This window comes from Elgaria multicarinata, chromosome 8 (genome assembly GCF_023053635.1).
Source record: "Elgaria multicarinata webbii isolate HBS135686 ecotype San Diego chromosome 8, rElgMul1.1.pri, whole genome shotgun sequence".
In the NCBI taxonomy this organism is placed as follows: domain Eukaryota; kingdom Metazoa; phylum Chordata; class Lepidosauria; order Squamata; family Anguidae; genus Elgaria; species Elgaria multicarinata.
In genome coordinates this window covers 105,502,188-105,515,167 of record NC_086178.1, presented here as the reverse complement: position 1 = coordinate 105,515,167, position 12,980 = coordinate 105,502,188, and the positions used below count along the sequence as shown (strand labels likewise).

Sequence of the window (12,980 nt, the reverse complement as noted above, 5' to 3'; positions counted from 1 at the left end):
TGCCTTGCATAAGTATTCATCCCCCCGTACCATGGGAAGAGCAAACTCGAATGGACGAAACTCAGGATTAAAATGGAAACAGATCAAAAGTCTTCTTCTTCTAGACAGCTCACAAGTGTGCTTCGGCGTGCTCACTGCGGTTATACTGGAAATATGAATCAACATTTGGCCTACTTTAATTAGTTGCTGCTAGTCCACCCCCTCCTTTTTCTCCCTTCTTCTTCTCAGCCAGTGTGGTATAGCAGATGGAGTATTGGCCTTGGCTTGGGAAAAAGTGAATTCAAAGCCCTACAACTGAATACTATGAAATGACACACCCATTCAGCCATTAAGCCTATTGAAATGGACAAGCTCAGGTGAGTCACTACATCTAAGCTTAATATAACTGGCAGAGTTGTGTGAGGATAAAATGGGATAATCCCATGCACAATGCCCTGAGTTTCTTGGAGGAAGGGATGGATGTAAAAAGTGTTTGGGTAGCAGGGCTGAGGAACAACCTTGAAGAGCTGCTGCCAGCATTGGGCTTTTGTCTTGGCAGTACTTGGCTTATACATTCATGCATGCAAGTTCTGCTCTATCTATCTATCTATCTATCTATCTATCTATCTATCCATCCATCCATCCATCCATCCATCCATCCATCCATCCATCCATCCTTCCTTCCTTCCTTCCTTCCTTCCTTCCTTCCTTCCTTCCTTCCTTCCTTCCTTCCTTCCCATGGCCTAACTGTATGGTATTGCAAAGTTATGAAAAGTTGTGGAAACCTACCTGTGGGCAGATTGAATTGAGACACTAAACCATGATGGTTAAGAATTTTGAGCTAAGCATTACAGCTAGTGTGTCATGTGGACCATTCCTAACCATGGTGGCCACATAACCACAGTTTAAATACAGTTTAAACCACCTCCTGCAAAACGGTTGGTGGCCTAACCGTGGCTTTGCGTGTTGTCTGAACAGGCCCACTGACTCAATCCTCCTCTTGCAACCTCTGGCCAAAGGCGAGCCTCCTTGTATTAAATGCCTCAGGCAAACCTGTGTTGTACTTGGAGGCTGAGATGGGCATTACACGGGCATTGCATTCATATTACAACTGCATGATCACTTTGAAAACAAATGAACAATGCCATCTGTGGAGGAAGATTCCCTCCAGGAATCTGGAGACAACAGGCTGCAGAAATGCGTTTGTCGCAAGGGAAGGGGCCAGACGGCAGTCCCACAGCTGTTCTTGCTTTGTGCATCTGGACTCTGTTATGCTTACCTCCAAGAAGCAGTGACACAATCAGATCTGATGCAGCCTTTAAGCTGCACATGTCTTCTGGCTTGGAACTGGCCTGGAGCCTCAGCAGGATTTCCGCCACAGCCTCCTGGATACCAGCTTCAGCCAACTGCAGTTTCAGGGTATCTGCAGAGGTCAGCGTAAGCAGGCACATTGAAACCATCTTGCAGGGGCTTGGTAACCTGATTAAGAAGAGGGCTGAGGGCTTGTTCCCACACTATCCTTTGCATCCCATCCCATGGCAACATATGAAATCAGGGGCTCATCTACACCAAGCAGGATATTCCACTATGAAAGCGGCATATAAAAGGCAGGAGCCACACTACTGCTTTATAGCGGTACTGAAGTGTGCTGACAACTGTTGGGGCCCATGACACAGACCATACACCGCTTTCATACCACTTTCGTAGTGTTATATCCTGCTTGGTGTAGATGTGTCATGGGCCCCAACAGTTGTCAATGCCCTTCAGTACCATTATAAAGCAGTAGTGTAGATCCTGCCCAGGTTGCATGGGAGGGGATCAGGTGGGAAGTTGTACTAGCTTGGAGGAGAAAAATCCTTCCCATCTGACCTTCCCCTTTCACCATGTGATCTCTTTTGGCCTATCTTTACCTATGTATATCAGATATTTGTAAGCATGCCATAGATTCCCTCAATTCTGGGAGCTGCAGTTTGGGAAAGGGGCTCTGTTAGAGATTCCCAGTGATCCTCCTGCACCTAAACTAGACTTCCCTGGAGAGAGGAAATGGCTACTAAGCCAGCCTAATTCTGTAGCATAGATATATTCTTTGTCTCATATATTACTTATGGATGTAGTATGGGAAGCAGCCATAGAGAAGTTGTATCAACGCTGCTTGGATAACCTATGAATTGGGCCTGTTCCTTGACAAAAAAAGAGTGATTCCTGTGTGTGAAGGATCAACTAATCTGCATTAATTATTATTTTTTTGTGGGGGAAGGATGTTGCCCCAAAGCACCAGTTTGCTTCCATTTTGGGTCTTCCCCACACTCATTTTGGTTCTCAGGCCTCCATTTTGTTTGGAAAGGTAACTAGCAAAGGCAAATGAAGATGGACAGCATTCATTTGCAGTTACACCAACACTCTCTACTGAAATGACTAAGAGAGCATCTCAGATCTCTATACATTGGCCTAAGAATACGTGAGGTGTGATCGTCAAATTCTCCCTACTTTCTCATTCAATCAAGATGACAACACCATAGTCTTATGCAGGCATTCCAAAACTGAAAGTGTGGAGTGACCATGCACCACCATCACCAATACCTCCCTGTGTTCATGGGGCAGGCCTACAGAGAGACCGTAACTATGTTCATCTGAATGTGATTACAGTCCACGGTGCAATCAAGAGCTCTGCATAATCAGCATTCCCAGATGTGGGAAGGACTGTTGCATTCAGACAGACACAGTTATAGTCTCTCTTTAGACCTTCCCAGTCAACACAAAGAGGTCAAGGGTGGGTGGGGAAGATCCATGTCCCTTCCACACTTTCAGATTTGTGATGCCCGAATATGGCTCATAGGACTTATCAACTGGCTACTGAGATCCCTAAACTCTTCCAATTAGTCTCGAAACACATCCACCTTGAGTAAAACACTACCTATTCAGACAAGCTCAGATGTCCCTTTTATTCCCTGAACATAGACAAGTAGGTGTCAGACATATGTAGAGAGATGTGTCCTGAACAAGTGTGGGTAACAAGGGAGAGAGAACCCTAAGAGGGCTATCCTTGCAGCAATGAACAAAGCTACAGGTAGTCTCAAATGTTATTCACATCCACACACTCCGTTGCTCATCCGATGGGACTTCTCTACTATTAAACAGCGCAATCACATCTACCCACACTGCTATGGGAGCTGCTTCCCTGTGGTGTGGTATTTGTGTGAACACTGGAACCACAAGGGTGAGACCAATTATACATGCCTTTTCCTCCTGAATATTGCCAACCCTCCCTTGGGGGGTGACGACAACTGCGTGGGAAAGATGCAACTGCCCTTGTCCACACATTTCAGGCATTGTCAGGTCCTTCTCCTACTAATTTGCAAGTGAGGCAAAGTTGGGGCAGGGGGGAAGCCATGGAAAAATTATCTGTAGCCAACCAGAGCAGAGTCTCCTAGTTGCTCAGACCAATGAGCAATCCTGACCCAGAAGCTTCAGGGTGTATCATTTGAGTGACTCTGGCCTCTTGGTAAAAGGGCTGGTGTGGCCAGCCTCCTTGCAGACTCCTTCTTTGGCCAGATCTGGGTAGTGACAGGCTGCCAGTTCAAATCCCATTGAAGGCTCAAGTCCTAGTACAAGAGGTGCTTCCAAGCAATCCATGGCTCCGTGAGGTTGCACCACGTGGAAATATACCCCCACCCCACTATGTCTGTATGAGAGTGAAGGAGAACTATGTTAAAAACTATTAGCTTTATAACAGAAGCTATTAAAAATATGTGTAGGATGCTGAAATGTCTTTAAAGATTCTAGATGGTTGCTTAAAATCAGGACATAGCGTTTACCTTTTAATCATGAACGAACAAACAGGGAGGGGGTGGAAATGGTTGGAATTTCAGATATGAATAACTGTGACATTTCCCTTAAGTGATTTCATTAATCTTAATTTGTTTAATTGAAGTTGATCGTGCTGCATTAATCAGCCACTAATGTCTACTGTGATCTAATCAAAACAAAGGCTTTGGGAGCTTTTAAAATATAATGCAAGTAACTAATGGCATTCTGTGGGCCAGATATACAAAGAAACATGACAGTTCCATTGAGTACCTGTTCATTTTGCCTCCTCTGGTTTTAGTGAGGCTATGATTCCATTCTGGTTTTTTGTCATTAACCAGCCAGAACTCTAAAGCTATCCCTGAAATGAGTTCAGCACCTTGGATAGTTCCATGAGAGGTCTGGCTGTTTCTGGCTGGCACCCAAAATGAAACCACAACCCATGAAAATTGGAGCCAACAGCCTCCACAGTTTGCCTTCCTCTGTTTTCTACCATTTAATTGTCATTGCTGCTTCTTATGTTACATTTTCAACATATAATCACACATGGAACATGATAAATATGCAACAAATGAGCTCCTAAACATGCCTTAAGTTATGCATGCAAGACAGGTAAATGCCACAGGGAAATGTTTGGGTTGTATTCAGTGTTACTCCTACTTGGAGTAGACACATTGGAATGGATGGGACTTAAGTTAGAGTAATATTGGATGCAACCCATCAAGCTTTCCTGATATAATGTGTGAGTCAACATGAACATAACATTTAGGCTACTAGTGGTTGGTTGCAGGGGATCCGCACGTCGCTCCCAGAGCGCTTCTATGCGACCCCAGTGCATCCCGAAAACGATAGTCTGACTTCCCTGTAAAAGAAACGAGGAAGAGCCATCCATGCCGCCGCCGCCGAGGAGAGCTCTCCGCCGGCGAGGAGAGCTCGGCAAAAGAAGGCGGGGTAGAGAGTTTCTTCCGCTCTTCACCCCGCCTTCTTTTGCCGTGCTCTCCTCACCGGCGGAGAGCTCTCCTCGTCGTCGTCAGTGGCAGCATGGACGGCTCTTCCTCGTTTCTTTTACAGGGAAGTCAGACTATCGTTTTCGGGGTGCACTGGGGTCGCATAGAAGCGCTCTGGGAGCGACGTGCGGATCCCCAGTTGGTCTTCATTTTTTACCACCCAGATCCAGTACCCAGGTTTCCAGAATGATACAACCAGAAGCAGCTTTTCTACTCATAATTAAATGCCCTTAAAGAGGTTATTAACTTCCTGGGCAATAGGCTGTTTCCCTCCACTATAAATAATTGGACCTCAGATGACAGGGCTCTGTAAAGGTCTGCTTGAAACATGCCTTTAAATGATAGCTTTGTGTGTGTTCTGTCTCTGCTTCAATAAGCTAACACTGCTAACCCAGATTACTGTGTGAAAACACATGAACCACCACCAGCAGCATCTCATCATCCCAGCTCTCACCATTTTCTGCTAGTGTCTGTAGAACCTCAAGGATGATTTCTACCTTCTCGTGGTGGTTTGCCCTTCGCAGCTGATGTACCAAATGTTCCGCAACTCTGGTCTTGCTAAGTGCCTCTTTAGCAGTATCTGGATTTTTTTTTTTAAAAAATGCATTTGTAGATTAATTACTTGATTTTAAATATAACTCATTGAGAACAAACTACATATCTGCTTAGAGATGAGAAATGGCTGCTTGGATTCCAGGAGGTGCCTTTCTGGAAGTTTTCTGTCTTGACTGTCCTGTGCACTCCAGATTGGCAAGGGAGAGATGGGCAACCACCCCTCTGGAATTGGAGGCAAGAAGGGCTGGTCCTTTCAGGGTCACAAGGCCAATGAGAAGTCTGGGCATGAAATGTAAAGGTTGCATGGACCTCTTGATTGAGTTCAGTATTCCAATTCCAACACTGAGAGTTCACTAGAACATTGATCTTCAACAGGTGGGTTGAAACCTACCATGGGAATATGGGCTCTGAGAGCTTCTCCAAAACTGAATTCAGCCTTTGAGCTGAAAGAGGTTTGTCACTCATGCTCTACATTCAGTTCAGTTTGTCTACCCACCTCTAAGAGTTGCTCTCTTACCTTTCTATCCTGGAGGACAAGGCTATTCCTGGAGGAGAAGGTGATCAATGGCTACTAGTCCTGATGGCTACCAGTGTCAGAGGCAGTAAGCCTATATACAACAATTAATGGGGAACATGGGTAGGGTGGTGCTATTGCACCCGTGTCCTGCTGTGGGTTTCTGGTCAAGAGATGGTTGGCCACTGAGTGAATGGAGTGCTGCATTTGATGACCCTTGTTCTGATCCAACATAGTTCTTCTTATGTTCTTATGTCAATACACTCTATTTGTATGCTGTATTGGAGGGTTCAAGCAGAATCCAAGTTTTTGTTTGGGGTCTACATTCCACACCACCACCACCTTTTCCCTGTATTTTTTCTCAATAAAAAACTGCAACTTATTTTCTAAGACCCAGGGTGATTTCACCCTTCAGTAACTTGTAAAGAACAAATAATACAATCCCGGGCTCTAGTTCTAAAGACCACCCCCTGTAATCCATGTCGCCTCAGGCCAAGGTGCTATCTGCATTCCTTATCTCCAACCCATTTAGGCCACTTAAAGCAACTATCTGGACCCTTTCAAGCCATTTTTGTTTGCTCTACTAGTGTTTGTTTCTTATGGTATTTTGCTTCTGGGTGTGTATGTGCTGGTGGACAGGTGATGCTTAAAGCTCAGTCTTTTTCAGATTAAACAACAACAGAATACGGCCACAAGAAAATTGCAGTCAAAGACGCAGTACTATTCACCTAGATCTGCAAGGTTGGATAAAGCCAGCAAGTTGACGCGGACAAGAGGTTCATTATCTGGATAGTCGGACATGATTCTGACCAGTGATGCGATCACTTCAGCCCCTACTAGTTGCTCCTGGAGGTCGTCTAGAAAAGGCAAGTGCAAAAAATTAGGCCCCAAGAGGTGATCGCTTGGTCACCACCGTGATCCGTTAGCCATCCAAATCTTGTAAGCGTGCCCTTTTTGTGTGCGATCTTTTGCTTGGCCTAAGAAAGATATTACACGAATAGGGATTTTGTAACTATTATTATGGCTTCCTCTTGCTCATCACGTCACTGAGTTATTTAACAATGTGCAGACCTGTTCAAAGGCAGCAGCACATGTTATCTCACAGTGCCAGATACATTGGCTGATCTCACCCGCAATCCTCTTTCATTTTGTGGTGGGCACGGGTGAAATTTTCATGGGAATCTGAAAAAACGGCTGTGTTTGCCAGGTTGCAAACCAGAGAAATGTTTAGTCTTTTTAACAGCCCACAGCTGCAACAAAAGTTGCAAACTCAGCCTTTTCAGACCCATAATCTTTGCTTGTTCGATTGCCCACCATTTTTTCCCATCCTGCTGGAACATTTATTGTTTATTACATTCATATCCCACCATTCCTTAAGAAAACTCAGGGAAGCATAGATAGTCCACCACCATCACCCCGTTTTATCCTCACAACAACGTTGTGAAGAAGGTTAGGCTGAGAGAAAAAGTCACAGGCCCAAGTTTACTTAATGACCTTTCTGGCTGAGCCAAGATTTGAACCTAGGTCTCCTCAGCCCCTTGCCTAGTCCAACACCCAACCACTACACTAAACTGGTTTTCCATGGCTGGAAGGCTGTTAAATAAACAGGTAGGTTGACTGGATTTAGACCTGGATTTATTTATTTATTTATTACATTTTTATACCGCCCAGTAGCTGAAGCTCTCTGGGCGGTTCACATTGAAGTTATGGCTGTTTGGATAGTTCCTTTATGGAAATAACCCTTAGTTTCTCAACATGTGAACACAAAACAAATCAAGGCAAGTAAAATGAAATGCGAAACAGAGATTCATAAGAATCCAACTATTATTATTCCAAACAAACGCTATTTCTGGACCATGCCAACATGTTGAACTGGTTCACACATCATGGCTACTGAGAGTTTGTTTAAACCCTGGGTAGTTATGAATGAGCAGGAGTAGCAAGCAAGCATGCTAGCTCGCCCCCTCCACTCTTGTTGAGCTAAACAACCCAGGGACACTCTATCCCTTGGTTTTTGTCTGTGGTGTCGGAACACAGAATTGTGGGTTGTTAGGGAAGGACAGCCTGGAGACAACCCTGTGACACCCTGAGCACCACTTTTCTTGGCAGTTTAAATAAACACTTGGTATTTATTTATTTATTGCATTTTTAAACTACCCAATAGCTGAAGCTCTCTGGGCAGTTTACAAAAATTGAAACCATACAAAATATAAAACAAACAGTCTAAAAGCATAATATAAAATACAATATAAAATACAACAGAGCCAGGATAAAATCAAGCAGCAATGCAGAAATTAATACCGATTTAAAATACAAATTTAAAACAGCAAAGTTAAAATTAATTTGATAGACTGTTAAAATGCTGAGAAAATAAAAAGGTCTTCACCTGGCATCCAAAAGAGTATAGTGTAGGTTCCAGGCAAACCTCTTTAGGAAGCTCATTCCACAGTCAGGGTGCAACAGCACAGAAGGCCCTCCTCCTGGTAGCCACCTGCCTCACTTCCTTTGGCAGGGGCTCATGGAGGAGGACCCTTGAGGATGACCTTAGGGTCTGGTCAGGTACATATGGGAGGAGGCATTCCTTCAGATATCCTGGCTCCAAGCCATTTAGAGCTTTGATTGTTAATACCAGCACTTTGAATCATAGAATCATAGAATAGTAGAGTTGGAAGGGGCCTAAAAGGCCATCGAGTCCAACCCACTGCTCAATGCAGGAATCCACCCTATAGCATACAGCATACAGAATCGGGCCCGGACCTGGACTGGCAGCCAATGAAGCTGGAAAAGGACTGGTGTGATGTGGTCTAGTTGGCCAGTCCTTGTTAATAAACGTGCTGTCCTGTTTTGTACCAGTTGAAATTTCCAGACTGTTTTCAAAGGCAGCCCCACGTATAATGCATTGCAGTAATCCAGATGAGAGGTTATCAGAGCATGGATAACTGCAGCTAGGATATCTCTGTCCAGATAAGGGTATCTCAGCCTAAGCTGATAAAAGGTGCTCTTTGCCACTGAGTTCACCTGTGCCTCAAGTGACAGTTCTGGATCCAAGAGCACCCCCAAACTACAAACCCAATCCCTTAGGGGGAGAGCAACCCTAACTAGAACAAGGTGAACATCACCTAGCTGGACAGGCAAACCACCCGCTAACAGTACCTCCATCTTGTCTGGATTGAGCCTCAGTTTGTTGGCCCTCATCCAGTCCATTACCATGCTCAGGCCATGGTAACCATGCTATGCGAACTGGGTCCAGCAAACACCCATCCTTTCCATTGATATATGGACTCGCCACCTAATTGTGGCTACGTACTGTTATCGTAGCAGATACGGCCAATGGCCCTCCCAACATGAAGCAGCATCTCTTGATCTGTGCTGTCCAGCAGCGGTATCAAGATTGGAACCATGCCAGCATCTACACAGGGGGTCTTCATTTCCTCTGCATGGACAAAAGAGAGAGGCTGTGTTCAGCTATCATTCTGTAACTGTAGGCCAGCATTGTACAAATCAATGAAATAAGATCTTAGAACTATGACGAAAGTGAGGCCACTAAAACTAGGGTAAGTGTTCTAAATTTGGACTCATTCAGAGGACAATCCTGGAACATTCTTTAAGATGAAAAGCAGATCATACTGTGTGCTACTAAGTGTGTGAATGCTCATGAATATATGCTCAATAAGAGATTAATGTCCCACTGAATCCAATCTTTAATTAACCTGTAAATTGGATTAACTGCCCATGCATTTCTTGGACTTCTTAAAAGTAATCTGCCTCTTCCTGGCTCAGTTAAAAACTGGCCAGCCTGCTTGGCATGTTCAATGACACTATCAGGCATTCAAAGGGCTCTAAAGGTTTCCCTGTGCCATGTGCTTGTCATATCCAAACTGGGGCCCCTTTATTGCCCGCCCCCACCACTCAAGTACTGTGAACTGGGATGGCAATTGATTTAGTGGAGTAGGGTGCAGGCTACATGGAGCCCCGTATGTTCCTTCAACTGGCCACTGATGTTATTAGGCATGCAAAGGGGCCTTAAAGAGACCTGGCCAGATCTACACTAAGCCGGATATAACACTTTGAAAATGTTTTGAAGACAGTATAGGGAGTGTGTCCTGGGCCTAGACAGTTGTCACTACTGTTATAAACCATTATGAAGCAGTAGTGTAGATCCTGCCCTGAACTGTTTCAGATCTTTTGAGGCTAATTTCAAGGAGTGGGCATTTTTGCCTGTTCTACAAAATGGGTTAGAACTAGGGGTGTGCACGGACCCCCCACTCCGCTTCACTTTAAGATCCGCCATTTTCGGATCGGCCCGCTCCGCCCCGCCCCCACTCCGCCTGTGCCCACTCTGCTCCGCTCGGAGCTCCGGATCCGGATCGGAGCTCCGCCCCCCCATAGGGGGGGTTACCGGGCCCTGCCACCATCACCGCCCATGCGGCGACGGCGGCAGAGCCCGGTAAGGGACCAAGGGGGAGGGGGCCTTACCTGCCTCCATCTGCGGTCCATCGCCATCTTCAATTGAGCCCGTGGTTCCACCAGGAAGTCTGGGCCGCAAGTGCGGCCCAGACTTCCTGCTGGAACCACGGGCTCAATTGGAGACGCTGCCGGACCGCGGATGGAGGCAGGTAAGGGAGAGGAGGGCGGGGGGGTTACCGGGCCCTGCTGCCATCGCCGCCCATGCGGCGACGGCGGCAGAGCCCGGTAAGGGACCAAGGGGGAGGGGGCCTTACCTGCCTCCGTCCGCGGTCCATCACCGTCTTCAATTGAGCCCGTGGTTCCACCAGGAAGTCTGGGCCGCAAGTGTGGCCCAGACTTCCTGCTGGAACCACGGGCTCAATTGGAGACGCTGACGGACCACGGATGGAGGCAGGTAAGGGAGAGGAGGGCGGGGGGCGTTACCGGGCCCTGCTGCTGTCGCCGCATGGGCGACAGCGACAGCGGCAGGGCCCGGTAAACCCCACTTACCTTTCCGGCGGAGCTCTGGATCGAGGCGAAGGATCCGCCTTCACCTTGATCCTCTTCGCCACGCTCCGCCGGCCCCCCAATCCTCTTCGCCTCCGCCTTAAGGGCAGGCAAAGCCCCCCGCTCCACTACTGCTTCTCCGGTCCGATTAGAAGCGGAGCACATCCCTAGTTAGAACCCCACCACCACCACCACCTCATATTCAATGCCAAGACCACTAATTGTGGGATTTGGCACTACCTTTAATTTTAATTGAACCTACATGGGGAAATGGGGTCTTGCAAAGAGCTTGGGTTTGACTCTGCAGCTCAGACATTTCTCTTGCTTACAAATAACATCGTTCAGGAAATGTCTAGCAAGGAATCAACATCTTGAAACACTTTTGGTGACTCTGATTGAAGCCAAACCTAGGTCCTGCCTTAACATGCAGCATCCTGGGGCCTTAGTTCCCTGGTAGAGCCCACCACACTGATGCTTTGGGGGCTTTCCTTGAGGAAATTGAGCGCCAGATGCCATTGTTTGTCGGGCAGCCACCATTTTGTTTTTCTCAGACCTCCTCAGAAGTTGCATCAGTCTGGGGTATTGATCAGGGGTGGGGAATGTGAGGAAAACCATTGCCAGTCAGGTGGCTGCCATTTTGTTTTCCCCACAGGCCAACAAAACATCTGTGCCATTGTGGGGAAATGGCTCTGCTGACCCTGACAGTTTTTAAAAGCCTAAAGTACTATAAAATAAGCTCTCTGCTGGTGAACTCCAGGGAGGGGCATTCACATAATGTAGTGTGTGTGTGTGTGTGTGTGTGTGTGTGTGTGTGTGTGTTAAACCACGAGCCATCTAGCTGCAAATGCATAGCTAGAATATAGGAGAATAGTTTGGTTCCCTTCAATGGCAGCCTGTCATCTCTGAGGAAGTGCAAGCAGGTCTGAAAGGCAACTGTAAGCTTCACAGAAACAGTGCTAATGAACAGATTGCTACATTGTAGGTGTCTGGGAATCCTGAACAATCAATTCCCTTTCCTAAATGTCATGCCACATACCATTTTTAGCTATCTCTGCCAGCACCTGGGCTGCCTTTACTGCATAAAGTGGGTTGCTTTGCAGAAGTCTGGCTATAGCTGGCAAAATATCGCTTTCAGCAAGAAGGCTGGAGGTTCTGTGCTCTGCAACAATAAAGGACACAATTGGGTTAAAGGGTAGGGGAATTGGGAAATTAGGAAACCAAGGCTGCCAGGTGGTGATGTGGAGGATAGATGACCAAGCTGTGACCTGGCAAGTCTAATTTTCAATAATGGATTGAAACAACCTGGCTGACATGTTAAGAGGTGTGTGTTGAAGGACTCTTCTTTAGACTTTATCATTTAGTATTGCTACCCATTCACTCAGAGTCAGGCAATAGGTGCTGGGGGTACCACCACACATTGACAAAGCTTTCAGGGTTTCAGGCAGTCTTCCCCAACCCTACCTGCCAATGCCAGGGATTGAACTTGGGACCTTCTACATAGAAAGCATGTGCTCTATCACTGAGCTAGAATCCTTGTAAGGAATGGGGGAAGCAGGATTGCGGTAGCAGACGCCAACCTGACTTATGTGCATTCAGTGGAAAGCCTGATGAAAGCCTACAAGTGTACGACTCCTTGTGTCCTGGTCTCTTTCCACATGATTGAGAGCCCTGCAGAAATAGGGGTTTGTGTACCCAGGGAGAGCCCTACATGTGTGTGCATAGGCTGGGGACTCTTGTCCAACCTTCAGATGAACACATGCTGCAATTCCACTCTTCTCCCAGAGGCATGTGTTTATTTACATGTAAATGACATCCGAGAAGCGCCATAATAAGTCATCAGTTACGCCACTGCAGCATGGGAACGGGCAAGTCACGCATGACTTGTTCTCATGCGTGCATGTTTACATAAATATACATTAAAGATTAAATGTATCTGCCTCCCTTTCCTCACCTGCTCTAGCAGGGGTAGAAACCTAAAGAACAGCAATTCACAATAATAAAATGTTTAAAGGGTGTAACCAAAATGCAAAATAGAGAGCCGTTTACCAGGGACAGGTACCAGAACATGGAGCTTTATCACACCAGCGTTATACTGTGCAATCACTGCGAATTGCATGCAAAGGACTCGGAAGTTTTCCACCTTATAATCTGCTTTGATTGTGAAGTAC

The 12,980-nt window shown here is 46.3% G+C and overlaps 1 protein-coding gene across 1 annotated transcript in view; it reads right to left on the bottom strand.

Annotated features, from left to right (window-relative positions):
• Positions 1-9,292, bottom strand: part of LOC134403190 (rap1 GTPase-GDP dissociation stimulator 1-like) — a 34,008-nt gene extending 24,716 nt beyond the window's left edge. The window contains exons 1-4 of the mRNA XM_063133296.1: positions 9,167-9,292; positions 6,588-6,716; positions 5,245-5,370; positions 1,259-1,402 (exon numbers count right to left, since the gene is read on the bottom strand). Coding sequence (XP_062989366.1) covers positions 1,259-1,402; positions 5,245-5,370; positions 6,588-6,716; positions 9,167-9,287 — 520 coding nt within the window. The 5' untranslated portion in view covers positions 9,288-9,292. The remainder of the gene's footprint in view (positions 1-1,258; positions 1,403-5,244; positions 5,371-6,587; positions 6,717-9,166) is intronic.
• Positions 9,293-12,980: the final 3,688 nt, after the last annotated feature.